At 33.0% G+C, this 17,960-nt stretch overlaps 1 protein-coding gene across 1 annotated transcript in view; it reads right to left on the bottom strand.

Moving 5' to 3' along the window:
* Window positions 1-9,300: 9,300 nt before the first annotated feature.
* Window positions 9,301-17,960, bottom strand: part of LOC149484743 (uncharacterized) — a 30,476-nt gene continuing 21,816 nt past the window's right edge. The window contains exons 27-28 of the mRNA XM_089700797.1: window positions 9,551-9,695; window positions 9,301-9,443 (exon numbers count right to left, since the gene is read on the bottom strand). Coding sequence (XP_089556923.1) covers window positions 9,301-9,443; window positions 9,551-9,695 — 288 coding nt within the window. The remainder of the gene's footprint in view (window positions 9,444-9,550; window positions 9,696-17,960) is intronic.

Here is a 17,960-nt window from a genome sequence, read left to right as displayed (position 1 = left end):
AGAAGCACTTCGCCGTGTACAAATATGTTTATTTTCTTGTAAAGGGTCCTTGGTGAAATAACGGTCATATACAACGGGAGAACACCGCCCGAGTCTCATACGTTAGCTCTGCACCTGGTGATGAAGTTGGCTACGCGCCATGCTCTGATGTATAGTGTGTAAATGTTCTTCGTATTTGCAGCCTTTAATATGGTTGCGAGCTAAATACAGGAGAGCGGAGTTTGGATGGAGGTAAAAAGGATAGGCTGGAAATGGAAGGCTGGGCTGCATTGTTTCAGTTTAGTTTTGTTGAAGGTTATAAAAAATGTCTCTTGTATTACAGATTAAAGAAATGTGGTACATACACAATTTTTAGTATTTTACATTTTGCCAGATTACAAACTTAAAGATTTAAAAGATTACGTCACACCACGTCACTCCCAGTTTTGTATCTATATAATACTAGAGGTAAGGTAAGGTAAGAGGTAAGGTAGGAGTAAAGGTAGCCTATGTCCTTTCTCGGGTATCAAAATATCTCCGTACCAAATTTCATGCAAATTGGTTCAGTAGTTTAGGCGTGATTGAGTAACAGACACACAGACAGAGTTACTTTCGCATTTATAATATTAGTATGGATTATTGACATAATTAAATTTTTTTGAAACAACCTTATTACATCGTTGCTAGTAAAACAATCATTCAAAACCCAACAGGCACAAAACCTTGTATTTTGAAATTCATTAAGAAACAAGTATTGCAAGTTAGCGTTAAGAACTTTTTCCATCTGTGTGTCGTTCTATGTTGTTTGAAGCAGTGGAGTCGTCTCTATTCTTTATTACTTTACTATTAGTGGAAGCTTTAAAACAAAGATACTTCATTATGTTGTCACTGCGAGATCCGGGGAGGCAGTAAACATGTCAACTAGTTAGCAGCCAATAAATCTCAAGAACGGTCCTTGCGATGAGACGAAATTGGATAAGTTTATACGAGGCAAGAAATTATTTGATTAACGTAATTATTAAAGCGACCCTACCTTTACGAGTCTTGTTTACCCTTAAATAAATTATTTATGCGACGGATTTATTTATGATCCTACTTTTTCGGTAAATTCATTTAAAATTAACGGCTCTGCTCTTTAATTAAGGCTTTTGTGCTTTATAATAGATATCATGATAATTACAGTTCACAAATTATGGAAAAATAAGTCATTGTTGTACTGTGTATAATTTCGATTCGATGTAGTAATTCAATTGTCGTTGATAAGTATATACATAGGTATCTAATAATTTTCGTTTTTCTTTGAAATTCCCTTTGAAGTTCTAATGTTATACTAATAAAACCTAGAAGGCAAAAATTGTTCAAAGTTTTTAATTACATATTGGTAATTATATAAATACCATAAGCATACATTTAAGTATATTAAACAAAATAATGTGGAAAATGTGTTTCTAAAGAAGCGGGGATTTGAAACAAAAGGCAGTTTATTTCGCAAACAAGTAACAAGTCATTCACATCTCTGATATTGTTGACATTTAATGATACTCCTATCATTTCCAAGAGACTTCTGTTTAACTAAGCGTAGTAATTGTAAGTGCTTAGTTATTTTGTTATTAATTCATTGAGCGTTTCTTGCTTCGAGTTTGTTATTGCCTTAAGCTATTTCGCTGTTGTTAACTTTGTTTATCTAAATAAAGTAATTTGATTAAACGCGAAGTATGTTAAATGTTACTTTAATATTTATAGGCAAAAATGTTTTTATGTAGGTTTACAATAGGTTTCTGTTTGAAGAAGTCAGTTAAATTTCCACTGCTCAGATAATAATAAAATAAAAATAAAATACAGTGTGTCCGGACATGACATACCGATATTTGAAGGGGCTATTCTCCAGGTATTTTTATCGACAATTCAACCCCTCTACAGTCCCCTACCTCACCCCCCTCAAAATGGTTTTCGAATTTTTTTAAATATGTTTCATCACTCTTATCAATTAAATTTGTTTAGTGGTCCCTAGAATAACTTGTTATTGTTCAAATAAAACCAAATTTAGTATTTTGTGACACTCACTTTCGAAGTTATTACAATTTTCATAAATTCACTATACGAATTGATAGGTTTGCCATTTTAAGGGGGGTGAGGTAGGGGACTGTAGAGGGGTTGAATTGTCGATAAAAATACATAGAGAATAGCCCCTTCAAATATCGGTATGTCATGTCCGGACACACTGTATTTTTGTCATTTGCTTAGTTTCCATAATAGCTCCCTACTTTTAGTTTCAATCCGAATTAGCTACTACCAGTCACATAATATTATTATTATTATGATTTAAATGCCTGTCTAGTTTTACCTACTGTATTAGTTTGAAGAATTGTTACAATGTGCAATATGACTAAACATTCGTCTCATCGCAATTAAAACATCGAATCATTATAATACATTCCTACTTCGCCGTGCATAGTAACAAGTTATAACAACTTTGCATACCCAAATTCAAACTATATGTTTGAGATATTATGTGAGACTGTTTCTGTCGAGCAATCGCTGGAAATCTTCGCATCTCTAAGTCACGTAGCACTTGTATAATATCTGGAAATTCAGTGAGACCGTCTAAATTGCTTCAAGTCGGATAATAAACGGACCGGATATAACTGTGGGTAAATTTATTAAAGTATAATATATTGCAAAGTCTTTGCTAAATACGTGCTGAGTGGGATTGGGGAATTAGTACATGAGTAAGTAAGTCTTGTAGCTAATGATTTCCAGGTTGAAATTTGGGATTATCAAAGGTAGATACTAGATACGTTTGTCGTTGTCTAATAATTAATTTTTATGCTAACTAGCAAAATGTATGAGCTAAGTATATTGAAATCATTCCTAAATTTCAATATGAACCGTTTGTACACATTATTTCCTATTAGCTGTACTTTATGTGTCTCTATTTCTTTTGTGTGTGCAATAAATAATTAAATAAATAAATAAATATGAAGTACAATAATTGTTAAGTTTTACAAAAGAAAATGGTATTACACTTCTTACTTCTATTTAAGACGAAGAAAGTTTCATCAAAATTGGTTCAGTCCTTCAAATAAAACATTTAGATCAAACATTAGATATTAATGATATCTTGATACCTTCAAATAAAGTAACCAATGCTTCTACAATGAAAGAGACAAGAGTTGGATTCGACAAGAGTTAAGCAGAATTGAAAAATATACCTCACTTTATTGCACCAAGTGTCCACTATCTAACAATTAATTAATATTACAGTACCCATGTTCAATTTTGTTGTTTTATTGTTTTTAAACAGCTGCGTATTTAATTTAAAGTCCAGACGCTTCTATCAAAAGCTCGGTTCGAACCCGCATAAAAGCCTTTCATTGTTTACAAGTTGACGGGAATCATACAATAGAGTGATGGTTTGTTTTAAATGTTATTTCGGGCTTGTGTTCAATTAATGTTTTTTAGAATAATTTTTTTTTCTGGTTTAATATATTGTATGGGTCTAAAGGTGTCAAGGCTATTGTTTGCGTTAAAATAATGGATCTTTTTTTATATGTAATACGTATAACATGGTTCTAACATGCATAAGGTTATCTCAATGATAAGGATTTGAAATTAGTAGGTACCTACCTACACATACCGATATATTTTGTGATAAATATTATAATATAATGTAGATAAGCGAAGCCTTGGTTGCATGTTATTGTCTATTATATAAACATCACTTAACGTTTCTCTTTAAATAACTCACAAAATAGTTACTTACTTATTTCATTAGCTAGTCGAGTTAGTGTACCGTAAAAGTCTTTACATCCTCATAATGAAATTTTATCTTCTTAATCCGATAAAATCCTTAAATTCTTACTTACTATAAAACCAATTATAGATCAAGGCCCTATTATTTCTACATGACGTAACGCGAAGAACACAGCTGATGTTACTTGTAATCTTTAATTGCTAAACCAAGTGTGGTTAATTGACACATCGAGACACTGGTTTCAATTAGAATAAACCACTATTTGTTATTTATATTAAGAGAAAGGAATGTTCAATCAATATCTATACTAATATTATAAAGCTGAAGAGTTTGTTTGTTTGTTTGTTTGTTTGAACGCGCTAATCTCGGGAACTACTGGTCCGATTTGAAAAATTCTTTCGGTGTTAGATAGCCCATTTATCGAGGAAGGTCATAGGCTATATATCATCACGCTACGACGAACAGGAGTGGAGCCACGGGGGTGAAACCGCGCGGAGCAGCTAGTATTATATAACAATTGAAGTGTAAAAGAACAACAATGTAAAAAAGAATAGATAAGAGTTTTAAAGCTTGAATATATTATTTTGTTCTGTTTTGTGTAAATCTTAAACAAATGAATTCTTCTCTGTAGAAAACTGTACCTAATAAATGAAACAGGAGCTTTCATAATGCGTTGTGGAAATTCTCATTTCGCGATAAAAATTCAGCCACGGTAAATTAATTAATTGATTATTTTTTGTAGAGGTTAATTGTAATTTATATCCCTTAATCGTAAATTTGACATAGCCTTAACCGTCGGTAATAGGTATAGGACATAGGTACTGAAAGTACAAAACACAATTCCTAACTTTTTCAGTTATAAATAGAAATACCTGACGGTATATTAAAACTAACGTAAGAGCAAAATTACACCGGAGCTCCTATAAATACTGCGAATTTATTTTCTTTCAGTTAAAAAACTCATTACGACTTAAAATATACTACAACCGCAATGAAGCTACCTGAAAAAAGCGACGTTTGAAAACTTTCTTCCGAGTTCGTTCGAACCAACCAATGAAGTTTGAAGCAATCCCTGTGCAAGGATAGATTGGTCTCGTGGTAAATTAGTTCATAGTGAAATTGAGATCGTAGTTCGACCGCGGATCAGTGAGTACGGATCGTCGCAAGCCGAAATTTAAACTAGGATTAGTAAATGTTAAGTACATTGTACTTTGGGAAATCGATGGATATCGGACGGGTATTTTATGAATTTTGATCCACTGGAGTAGGTCCTTGAAATTTAATGATTAAACATTCTGTGTATTGAGAGTTACAGTTATGAAGTTAATAACAGTTTCTGAAATGTAGTCTATTATATTCTGTTAGTGGTTTAATCGAATATTCTTATCTAGTTCTTGACTTCTATCACACACTATACATATATTTTTTGAAATGGTTGTTTTTTCTTTGTAAAAAATTTTTTGCGTAAAATTTATGTCACTAGTAATGTTAAATGTACGCGCAGTCTAGGATGTTATCAGCTGTTCTAGTAGAGTACACTGTACAGCTTGAAACTCCAATTTAGCTCAGTTGGCAAAAGCCTGAGTAATATGATCTGATACAAGGATAAAGTAACTAGCGTGTATCTTAATTTGTCTAGAATTTGTGATCCGTCTCTTTACTGCGTAGTTTGGTTGTTATATTACAGTAAATATTTGGCTTTACGCGTATTAATCTTGGTAAATATGTTAATTATTCAACGTGGAAATTAATGCTCCTACTATTTGGGTGTCGTTCGCGACAGTGAATTTATGTTTTATTGCGTTACTTACAAAATTAATTTTAAAATAAGCTGCTCCATTTCAAGTCCTAAAATTTATTTATATTATGCACATGTATAAAATGTTGAATATAACAAATATAAGAGCAGTAAGCACATTCTGGTAAAAGCCAATATTGGCACTCAGGTGATTTCATAAGAGGATAGTTATAGAGTTTAAATAAACTTTATAGACTAAAAAACAGAGCTACTCACGTCCTCGCAGGTTTTAACTATCAGTAAGGACATACATAATTAAACAGCCGCGAAGTGCATTTGCTCCAGACCTCATTAGGGGACACGGGTATTCACTTACACTTAGCAGAATTCAATCAAAGTTTACGATTACAAGTTTCAGCGTGCTATAGTAACGATATGTGCACTGAAGAAGTGATATAACTTTATAACATCCCTGGAAGTCTGCACTCCGAGAAACTTTGCATAGTTAAACGATGCTGCATAAACTTATTGTTGCTACAAAAGTATACTTACGAAGCATTAAATAAAATATATTACCCACGTAAATGTTAAAGATCTGTTAATGTGCTCGTTGTCTAATGCGGCAAATAAAACGAATTAAAATTTGTTCACGGCAGTAAACAGATTTTGTATAAGACATAGCTTCTTAATTACAAATTCCGACGTTTAGTATAACATTCCCTCGAGACCGCGGGACCTTGGAACTCGCAGTACACAAGTTTTTGGGCAACTACACTGCTTAATTAAATCATCAATACTTAATCGACGGATCTGTTTATGGTTTAATAATACATCGTACTAACTAAATGAATTTACGGGTAATATTTATATCTGTACTATAAACTATTATGACGCTGAAGAGTTTGTTTATTTGCTTGAATGCGCTAATCTCAGCAACCACGGGTCCGATTTCAAAAATTATTTTATTGTCTCAGTCCATTATCGAGGAAGACTGGCTATGTTCCGCTAAGTGCAAAAGGAGTGGAGCAATGCGGGTAAAACCGCGGGGCACAGCTTGTGTTTTTATGAATTTATATTGAAAAATATCAGGTAGAGATCAAATTAAGTCGATTCGTATATATTTTACTTTATATTTATGTATACAAAATAGCCCGACTAATGAAACCAATATCATAAATGGTAGAAAATTAATTTGTTTCCTCTTCATTGCTTACACGTGCTGTCGTTGTATGATGAAATAGATGGATTTGCGAGCTTTACACATTCGCAGACCACTCGGGAATTATTTGATTCTATTGATCCAATCATTGTTTATTATAGTAGGGAAGATGTTTAATAACTTGTTGGCTAGACTATGGCTAGACTACATTATAGTACAATAAGAGTAAGATACATTCACAACTCTACAAGGTTGTTTAAAACCTAAAAAAAATATTTTGAGGGGAAATAAAAAATATTTTATAGCAAAATGTGATCAAAACAAGCGAGTATTATGGAAATGGTAAGCCATATTTTGCACTCTTTCTTATATTATATTATTATGTTTTTGGAGATTAATTAAATATGAAATCTGTGCATGAAATATATTATTTCTCACCAGCAATGTCAAATTATAAATATTTTACATCACTTTTTTCAAACAAAGTACAAAGGAAATATTTTTATATAAATTAAGGTTATTTTAAATTTCATGTAATTACTTTGTCTTCATTCAAAGGTTTCTTGTAATAATTAAATGTTATTCGAGACCTATGTAATCAAATCTGGGGCTTTCGTTTATTCGTTAGTATAATAATTGCGTATTTCATATTATGTTATTTCAAAGATATTTTTCCTGAACCAATGAGTAGGTAGTTATAATAAAATTAATGCCGAGCCATTTATGGAAAAGCTTTTAATTTTAATGAAAAGCACCGAATAAGTTTAATAAGTAAGTATAAATCAATTATAGTTAATAATATTACGAACGCATATTTACAAGAAAAGTTGTGCATAGCGCAGTTAAATAACCGTTGAAATAATAGCGGACTATTAAAACGTAAATCAAAAAGGAACTAATATGAAAAATAATATGCAAACTGCACTTTTATTGTAAGCTGCATATAATCCTGCAATAATAGACGTGCCTTCAAACATAATAAAATAAAGAAAGGGCGATTTGCATTGAACGTTTGGACTTTGTATGGCCGTGGCTTTCGGTAAAAGCACGGTAGTTTGAAAAAATATAATTTATTTAGCTAGAAATCCCGAACAAAAACGGCGGGCTATTAAAATAAATGCCCTGAAAAGAGCGATGGATGAAGTTTTCTTTAACAAATGCAAATGTGATGTTCGCGAAATGGTGAATTAAAAGTTAAATTAGGTTCAGCTCAAAACATCTGTCTCGTTTGTTTATAGATAATTTTGATACTTGAAGGATCATGTTGTTTACTTTTTATGCTGTTTCAAGCATGTGACAGATTCTTTCAAGTTGTTATTAGTTTTTAAGGTTCGTTTTCTAAACATAAGCATTTATTATATCTGCAATAATTGTGTTTCATATAAGTAAAAAAAAGGTTTCCGAAATTCGTCAGGGTAAACTTATTATTATTATAGAAATAGATTTTGAATTTTGAATCCATTAATTCCATACTTTCTATTTACATATTTAGAAAAGAGTAGAAATAAGGTCGATCTTCATTTATTTGTATTCAACTCTATAACTCATCAACTCTATAATATAAACTATATAAAGTGTTTTTAGAGCGGGGGCACACGATGCGTTGCGGCGCCGCACCGCAAAGATTTCACCGTGTCAGTGGGCACACGAGCGGTGCGGCGCCGTAACGTTGTTATGTCGCAGCGGCGTCGTAGCAGGGTTGCACAGCGTGTCCTTCCTTGTGATGCAAAACAACTGAGCGGTGCCGCTCCGACGTCGCACCGCATTCACCCCTCCCCGCCTCGTCTTGGTGGTTACAAGTCCGGTGCGGCGCCGGAGCGCATCGTGTGACATGCCACAGATATTTCTATGTAAGACGACGCAGCGACACCGCTCCGGCGCCGCACCGCCGCCGCAACGCATCGTGTGCCCCCGCCCTCACTTAAAGCATTTTTGAATACCGTTACACTTAGAAAAAGAAAATCAAAGTTCGCTCTTCAAAATACATTTTATTGAGGTCCCGAGAATAATCCAGCAAAAATGATTGTGTCTTTAAACAAAACAAAATGGAGAAAAGGGTGATTCGCGTTGAAGATTTTAGGTTTGTTTTCAACTATTGACCGTATTTCAATCACAGCAGCTGAAAAAAATATTTGTATTATTATAGTTCATATTTTAATGTTGAAATTATAGGGTCCCTTGGTATGGGATTATAGTGCCAAATCCAATATACATAGGTTCTTTAAGGATGATTAATGTATTATGGGCGGCTGGTATAGCCGCAGTCTGGCCATGTCTGGTCTACAGAGATACAGCCAGACGGTCGATTTAGAGCCATTACAAAATGGTAATAGAACTGTGAGTTAGGCAATACATAGTTTATTGGTAAGAATTTATATTTTTTTAATACATAAAAATATAACGAATCAAATATAAATATTAGACTAGAAGAGTAGGGAAATAGAATAGAAGCGAAATTCTTAAAGACTATTTATTGATTCTTACAGAAATTCAAGATTGTGAACCTATTTGTTAGGCAGATTTGCCAGAATTGCAACAATTATTGATGGTAAGTTAAACGTTTTTAACTAAATAACCTTAACTATCTAATATCTATGTGCAATTACTATTGTTGTAGTTAATCGTTAGAATGAAACTTCCTACGTACTTGTTTCATTTTATTTTATTTATTTATGACTTGTATTGCGGTCCTGAATAGAATCCAGCGAATATTGGTGTATATTGAAAGAGAATGAAGTAAATGAAAGGAGTGTTTGCATTAAATTCTTCAGGCTCTTCTTCATAATGAACTGAAGTTACTCCAATTATGACAGCTGAAAGAGTCCCGAAAAAAATTTTAAATTTTAAATTATCCCTCATATCTTAAGTATATCCCTCATATTTAATGAGCAGTAAAAAAAAATGATGACACAAATCATACCATTTCCTGCAGCTGCTTCTGATCCTGATTCGTTGACAATAATTTTCGCTTTTTGTAAAGCTGACGAAACATACATTTTTTGGTCTTGTTTCATAATTCCAGTTAAGTCTGATGTATCGGGATTGAATATTTCCGTCACACCATTCTGTAAATAACAATTTTATTGAGAAATTGGTCCAATTTGTAAAAATACCTATGCCTTCAAAAATAGGTATGTATTTTATTTTAATACCGCTAAATAAAATATAGTTTGTGTTATTCTAGGCGGACGAAATCTAATGGAAATTAGTTTTTATTACAATTATATTTTCAATAAACATATTTTTTCAGTTTATTGTAATTAAGTTAGTTGCGATTGCATTGTAATGTGCCTATTTGAAAATTTTAAAAGTGGATAACATATTTTTGATATAATATGTATTTCTATTTCTTAAAAAATATCAAAGCATAGTAATTCAATTAAATAATGATTCATAACATAAGTCTACCGGTTATTAGTAAGTTAATCAACGAAATAGCTCAAATAAATACTTAATTTGCTCAAATAAATACTTAATGTAGATACAGAATAGAATAGATTAGAAAAGACTTTATTTTACAATGCACACAAAAACAACATTTACAGAAACGATAAGTAACTTAAAATAAATGTACAATTTGGCGGCCTTATCGCTTAAAAGCGATTACTACCAGGCAACCTTGGGATATAGGAAAAATAAACGAGTAAAAAGGTAGATAGTGCATAAATACATACATATGGGAAACTGTAATTATTATACATATACGGTCCACCCCTGCTTCGCCCGTGGTACATATTTCGCAATAAAAGGTAACCTATGTTCTTTCTCAGGGTCTAAGATTACCTGTGCCAAATTTCATCAAAATCGGTCCAGTAGTTTATGCGTGAAAACCATACATACATACATACAAACCTTTCCTCTTAATGATATAAGTATAGATAGATATAAATTTAATAATAAATAATAATAATTATCTGTGGCATCTATACATATAATAAAATCGTAGGAAAGTCAAAACTGTACATTGAATATTTTTTTAAAAGAATACATAATCCATGATCTATAATCGATATAGAAGCCAAAAACATAGTTTTTAGAATTTTTGTCTGTTTGTCTGTTTGTCTGTTTGTCTGTTTGTCTGTTTGTCTGTATGTTTGTCCAGGCTAATCTCGAAAAGTACTGCATAGATTGACTTCAAATTTTGCATGAATATTACTAACAGGTCAGGTGACGCTTTTTTAAACATATTATCATGCTATCACCTCCGGGGGAGGAGCTGTGAACCTTTTTTTTTCTTACGTATTCCGTGTATTACGACAGCGTACAATCTAAAGACTCATGTTTAAATGTTGGTTTCGGGTAAGCCACGCTATTATCTAGCTTTACACAATAAAAACTATGTCATTTACGTAATTTGGGCAGAGAATCAGTTTAATGAATTTATTAGTATACAAATTTGAAACAGCGCCATCTATGAGATTTCGTAAAAATCAAATCAATTTACATGTTAACACTACTGAACACAATGTTAAAAATTAATAATTTAAATATAATTATGTTATTTATTTATTTAACTCTTTAACCCATATCTTCCCTTCCCTATAAGGTGCGCTTATAATTCGTGTGAATATACTACATTTTTAAAAGTGAGGGTAGTTAGATGTTTATTATTTTAAGTCAAACTAGACACCATTACAGTTAATCTAATATTGATTGTGTTCAATGGTTACATTTTTAAAAATCTTCGTGTTTTAAAAATTCGATAACGAGGCGGGACTCGAACCAGCATTCTTTAGTGGTCGAATTTTTTCTATTCTTTATAAATTTATTGTTTATGAATTTATATTTATAAACAATAATACAAAAAGGTTAGTTCGTTGATAATTATTATTCCTTCATCATTTACATGTTGTAAGTAAAAATATACTTTGACTGTTAATACTTTTGTTCAGTATTTACCTGTATGATTATTGCTTGGTAATTAATATATTTTCATGTCGTATACCTAATTAAAAACATAAGTTTGATGTGAAACTAGCTGGATTTATTTTTACACACTCACAGTCTTATATTTTGTGTTAATGTTAAAATAGTATTAATAGTGTAAATCATAATATTTTTTCACAATTAAAAATATTTCCTTTTTTTGATGATATTGGCATCGAATTAAACCGCGCTGTCGTTTCGTTCACAAAAAGTGAAGTTATGAGGACCGAATATGTAGCCGCCTCAACTTACGGAAACGAGAGTAACCTGCGTTGTCTGTTAGTTATTGTATAGTCGAATTTAACGTTACATGGAAATTGGCATCTAATTATATGAATAATACTTATATTAAATCTGTAGAGGTCAATTCTGTACATGAAATATATTTCCTAAATAACTATCACGAGGTGATTAGGGATCGACACTGACGCCAAAAATTTTTGTCCATCTGTCTGTCTGTATAACCGTTATAGAAACAAAAACTACTCGACGGATTTAAACGAAACTTGGTACAATTATTAGTATGAAAGAAATGTTCTCCATATTATATAAAAATATCTCCCGACATCATAATTAATGTCTATCTTTTATGGTTGAGCTTAGGAGTTCAAAGCTTTCTGATTATATTTGTCTACTAGCTGTGCCCGCGACTTCGTCCGCGTGGAATAGTGACTATGGGACCTATGACCATGGGCTCAAGGTGGGGCAACAATAATTGTTTTTATTTTCATGCTTCCACTCCCACGCCCACGCCAACGCCCACGCCCACTCCCCTTCACAATTGGTACCTACCAGATCAAAGCCAGGGTAAGCGCCCCACCCAGCCCCACCGTGGCTACGCCCATGCTGAATTACTACTTAACATACAATTATTGAGTAAATACGTACTACCATAAATAATTAAAAGAATTGTTATTAAAATTTCTTACTAAACTGAGCTAAAAAACTTACGTACCAACTTATTAAAGAAAATCAAGAAATGAAATGCCTAACCTATACCAAATAGTTACTACCAGTTACTACATAATATTGTAATTAAAAATTATGATTAGTATATAATATCGAAAATCAAAAAAGAAATGCCTAACTAATTCTACGTAAAATTTCTTTTAAATTATGTCATATTATTTTTTAGGAACCAGGGGGGGAGAGGAGCAAATTCTATTTCCTTCCTTTCTTAAATGGATGTTTTTAATAATGTATGGTGTAGCCACTGATCAGCTTAATCGATACTCAATTTTTATCAAATCCAGCAACAAATCCAAATTAGATGTTTCCTGTCTCACGCACGTAACTAAAGGCTGAAGAGAGAGAGAGGGAGCACGTAACTTAACCGTTTAGACGAAGAAAAGTGTATAGAAAAAGGAATAAATAATTTCATAAACTTCCCAACGATCTTTAAAAATAAATTATTATATCATTTTTTTCATTCCCACTTTTACCCCTATGTAGGTATAATAAGTGGATGAACCGATTTCGATACAATTTATCTAAGAACCAGCGTCGGAAAATATGCTGCCTAACAAAAAAAAACCGCATCTAATTCGGTTTACCTGTTAGCAAGCTACGGTGCCATAGACAGACACACACACACACACAGAAATACATAGCAGTCAAACACATAACACCCGTCTTTTTGCGTAGGGGGTTAAAAATATAATACGACATAATATAAAGGACATTTTGTGTGGAAAATTTAGCTATTAGAAGTAACCATAATGTTAATTTGACCCCGCCCCCCCTACTACCTCAGCTTACCCCCAAACCCTTGGGGAATTTTGATATGATCATCTGGACATGTAAACGAATAACTGTAGCGTATAACAGATAAATTACGTTTTATCGTACACTGTACAGTGTACAATAGAATGCCTTAGCAAATGTTCGCCGTGATTACTTATAAATTGTCATAACTTTTTTATTTATGAACCGATTGACATGAAATAAACACTAACTGTTAAATGAAGATTACCACAATACATTAGTGAAAACCGCATCTAAATCGAATAAGCCGTTTCTGAGATTAGCGTGCACAAACATACAGATAAACAGACAAAAAAATTTTTAACTACAGTTTTGGGTTCAAGATCGATTTAATAATAACACCTGCTAATTTTTTTCTACATATTTTCATTGTACAGACATCGCTTTTCCACAATTTTATTATATATATTGATGATGATGATGATTGATGATTATAACACTCTCAGTCCGTTTTAACTTAATTTTTATTTACTCGCATCAGTGCCACCTAAAAAATCTTTATATCGAAATTCGAGCAAAGCTAAGAAAATGAGAAATAAGAGTTCTCAAGGATCGTTAGAGGTAAGAGGCTTACTATTGACCGAAAACAACATATTGTGTTATGCCGAGAACCTGAAACCGCTTCACAACGAGAATTGCGGCTCACAGCTGACCGCGAACGGCATGTACTATCCTGTGAGACCGAAACCTTCACTGAGAGGGTATAACGTCTCACAGCTGATCGCAAATGGCATATTTTATCTCGATAATCTGAAACTTTTACTCAATATGAAGACCGATTGACAAATGATAGGGTGCACCATAATATTATTCGATCTCTTGAAGATGAACATGAGCATAAGCAATGACTAGAGTAGGGACGCGAATATTACCATTATTTGAGACAAGATTATTTGAGACAAGTACGATTAATAAGTTTGTTTAATGAAAGATTAAGAATTGAAACTATTTGGTCTCTTGAAACGGACGAATAGCGAGAGGCCCGTCTTACTGTAGACAGATTTCGACAGTCTTAATGACTTAAGAGGTAAACATAGAAGATCAATCTACGAATTCGGTGGTGTGGTCCGACAAATATAAAAGTGGGTTTGCTTATAACCTCACAATTGATTACAGATCATCTTCTGTATAGGCGATATTAACGTAGTATGTTCTTTTTGTAATGCTTTAAAGAGGAGTAAGGAGTCGGCTTTCGTTTGAAGATACACCAGAACCTTTGAAATCACTACTTTTAGAGGAACATGTGCAATCTAAACAGTTCTTAGACAATATTCGCTCTTATAGTAGTGCGTTTTAAATGATCCTTTGGTGCTCAACAATTACCAGAGGATCCTTTCATGCTTACTTTTAAGATACAAGGTCAAGTTTATCATTTGATAGGATCCCTTTTGTCTGAAGGCCAACCTAAGTTTCTTCAAATATATTTTGTATTCGACTACAACGAATAGTCGAATACAAGAAATCAATATTTCTCGAATTTAAAATATTACAATTTTTCCTACAGTAGGGCGACGAATGTATTTTCGCATAGTAACGGAGGGGAACTCGCGGGGGGTCAAGTGACGCGGGCCACGTACCACAAACATGCTTAGTTTGTTGTACCGAGCGCGAAAGAAAGTCATCGTGTTTTTAGTAAAATTACTATGTAAACTAACGTAATTTAATACTTAGGTACATATTATATAACTAGCTGTTGCCCGCGACTTCGTCCGCGATTACGTCGTTTTTCGTCATTCGTCGTTTAAAAAAAATACGTGACACTTTATTTTTGAATGTTCTTAATTGTCTCTTATAAAAATAAACTACATTAAAATTGAATACTCTGATAAGAAAATCTTAAAATCGGAGGACATCGAAAATCTGAGGAAAACATGAATTTGATTTAAATTCTACATTACTTAGTAATTCAAATAATAATCTAAATTAAATGTAGATTAACAGTTTGAGCGCATCATTATATAATATGTACCTAAGTATTAAATTACGTTAGTTTACATAGTAATTTTACTAAAAACACGATGACTTTCTTTCGCGCTCGGTACAACAAACTAAGCATGTTTGTGGTACGTGGCCCGCGTCACTTGACCCCCCGCGAGTTCCCCTCCGTTACTATGCGAAAATACATTCGTCGCCCTACTGTAGGAAAAATTGTAATATTTTAAATTCGAGAAATATTGATTTCTTGTATTCGACTATTCGTTGTAGTCGAATACAAAATATATTTGAAGAAACTTAGGTTGGCCTTCAGACAAAAGGGATCCTATCAAATGATAAACTTGACCTTGTATCTTAAAAGTAAGCATGAAAGGATCCTCTGGTAATTGTTGAGCACCAAAGGATCATTTAAAACGCACTACTATAAGAGCGAATATTGTCTAAGAACTGTTTAGATTGCACATGTTCCTCTAAAAGTAGTGATTTCAAAGGTTCTGGTGTATCTTCAAACGAAAGCCGACTCCTTACTCCTCTTTAAAGCATTACAAAAAGAACATACTACGTTAATATCGCCTATACAGAAGATGATCTGTAATCAATTGTGAGGTTATAAGCAAACCCACTTTTATATTTGTCGGACCACACCACCGAATTCGTAGATTGATCTTCTATGTTTACCTCTTAAGTCATTAAGACTGTCGAAATCTGTCTACAGTAAGACGGGCCTCTCGCTATTCGTCCGTTTCAAGAGACCAAATAGTTTCAATTCTTAATCTTTCATTAAACAAACTTATTAATCGTACTTGTCTCAAATAATCTTGTCTCAAATAATGGTAATATTCGCGTCCCTACTCTAGTCATTGCTTATGCTCATGTTCATCTTCAAGAGATCGAATAATATTATGGTGCACCCTATCATTTGTCAATCGGTCTTCATATTGAGTAAAAGTTTCAGATTATCGAGATAAAATATGCCATTTGCGATCAGCTGTGAGACGTTATACCCTCTCAGTGAAGGTTTCGGTCTCACAGGATAGTACATGCCGTTCGCGGTCAGCTGTGAGCCGCAATTCTCGTTGTGAAGCGGTTTCAGGTTCTCGGCATAACACAATATGTTGTTTTCGGTCAATAGTAAGCCTCTTACCTCTAACGATCCTTGAGAACTCTTATTTCTCATTTTCTTAGCTTTGCTCGAATTTCGATATAAAGATTTTTTAGGTGGCACTGATGCGAGTAAATAAAAATTAAGTTAAAACGGACTGAGAGTGTTATAATCATCAATCATCATCATCATCAATATATATAATAAAATTGTGGAAAAGCGATGTCTGTACAATGAAAATATGTAGAAAAAAATTAGCAGGTGTTATTATTAAATCGATCTTGAACCCAAAACTGTAGTTAAAAATTTTTTTGTCTGTTTATCTGTATGTTTGTGCACGCTAATCTCAGAAACGGCTTATTCGATTTAGATGCGGTTTTCACTAATGTATTGTGGTAATCTTCATTTAACAGTTAGTGTTTATTTCATGTCAATCGGTTCATAAATAAAAAAGTTATGACAATTTATAAGTAATCACGGCGAACATTTGCTAAGGCATTCTATTGTACACTGTACAGTGTACGATAAAACGTAATTTATCTGTTATACGCTACAGTTATTCGTTTACATGTCCAGATGATCATATCAAAATTCCCCAAGGGTTTGGGGGTAAGCTGAGGTAGTAGGGGGGGCGGGGTCAAATTAACATTATGGTTACTTCTAATAGCTAAATTTTCCACACAAAATGTCCTTTATATTATGTCGTATTATATTTTTAACCCCCTACGCAAAAAGACGGGTGTTATGTGTTTGACTGCTATGTATTTCTGTGTGTGTGTGTGTGTCTGTCTATGGCACCGTAGCTTGCTAACAGGTAAACCGAATTAGATGCGGTTTTTTTTTGTTAGGCAGCATATTTTCCGACGCTGGTTCTTAGATAAATTGTATCGAAATCGGTTCATCCACTTATTATACCTACATAGGGGTAAAAGTGGGAATGAAAAAAATGATATAATAATTTATTTTTAAAGATCGTTGGGAAGTTTATGAAATTATTTATTCCTTTTTCTATACACTTTTCTTCGTCTAAACGGTTAAGTTACGTGCTCCCTCTCTCTCTCTTCAGCCTTTAGTTACGTGCGTGAGACAGGAAACATCTAATTTGGATTTGTTGCTGGATTTGATAAAAATTGAGTATCGATTAAGCTGATCAGTGGCTACACCATACATTATTAAAAACATCCATTTAAGAAAGGAAGGAAATAGAATTTGCTCCTCTCCCCCCCTGGTTCCTAAAAAATAATATGACATAATTTAAAAGAAATTTTACGTAGAATTAGTTAGGCATTTCTTTTTTGATTTTCGATATTATATACTAATCATAATTTTTAATTACAATATTATGTAGTAACTGGTAGTAACTATTTGGTATAGGTTAGGCATTTCATTTCTTGATTTTCTTTAATAAGTTGGTACGTAAGTTTTTTAGCTCAGTTTAGTAAGAAATTTTAATAACAATTCTTTTAATTATTTATGGTAGTACGTATTTACTCAATAATTGTATGTTAAGTAGTAATTCAGCATGGGCGTAGCCACGGTGGGGCTGGGTGGGGCGCTTACCCTGGCTTTGATCTGGTAGGTACCAATTGTGAAGGGGAGTGGG

The sequence above is a fragment of the Colias philodice genome, chromosome 11, assembly GCF_061535455.1.
Source record: "Colias philodice isolate Cphi_HAF_F1 chromosome 11, ilColPhil1 Martin Lab GWU primary, whole genome shotgun sequence".
NCBI lineage: Eukaryota > Metazoa > Arthropoda > Insecta > Lepidoptera > Pieridae > Colias > Colias philodice.
The sequence above is the reverse complement of the archived record's forward strand: the minus strand, read 5'-3'. Positions and strand labels throughout refer to the sequence as shown.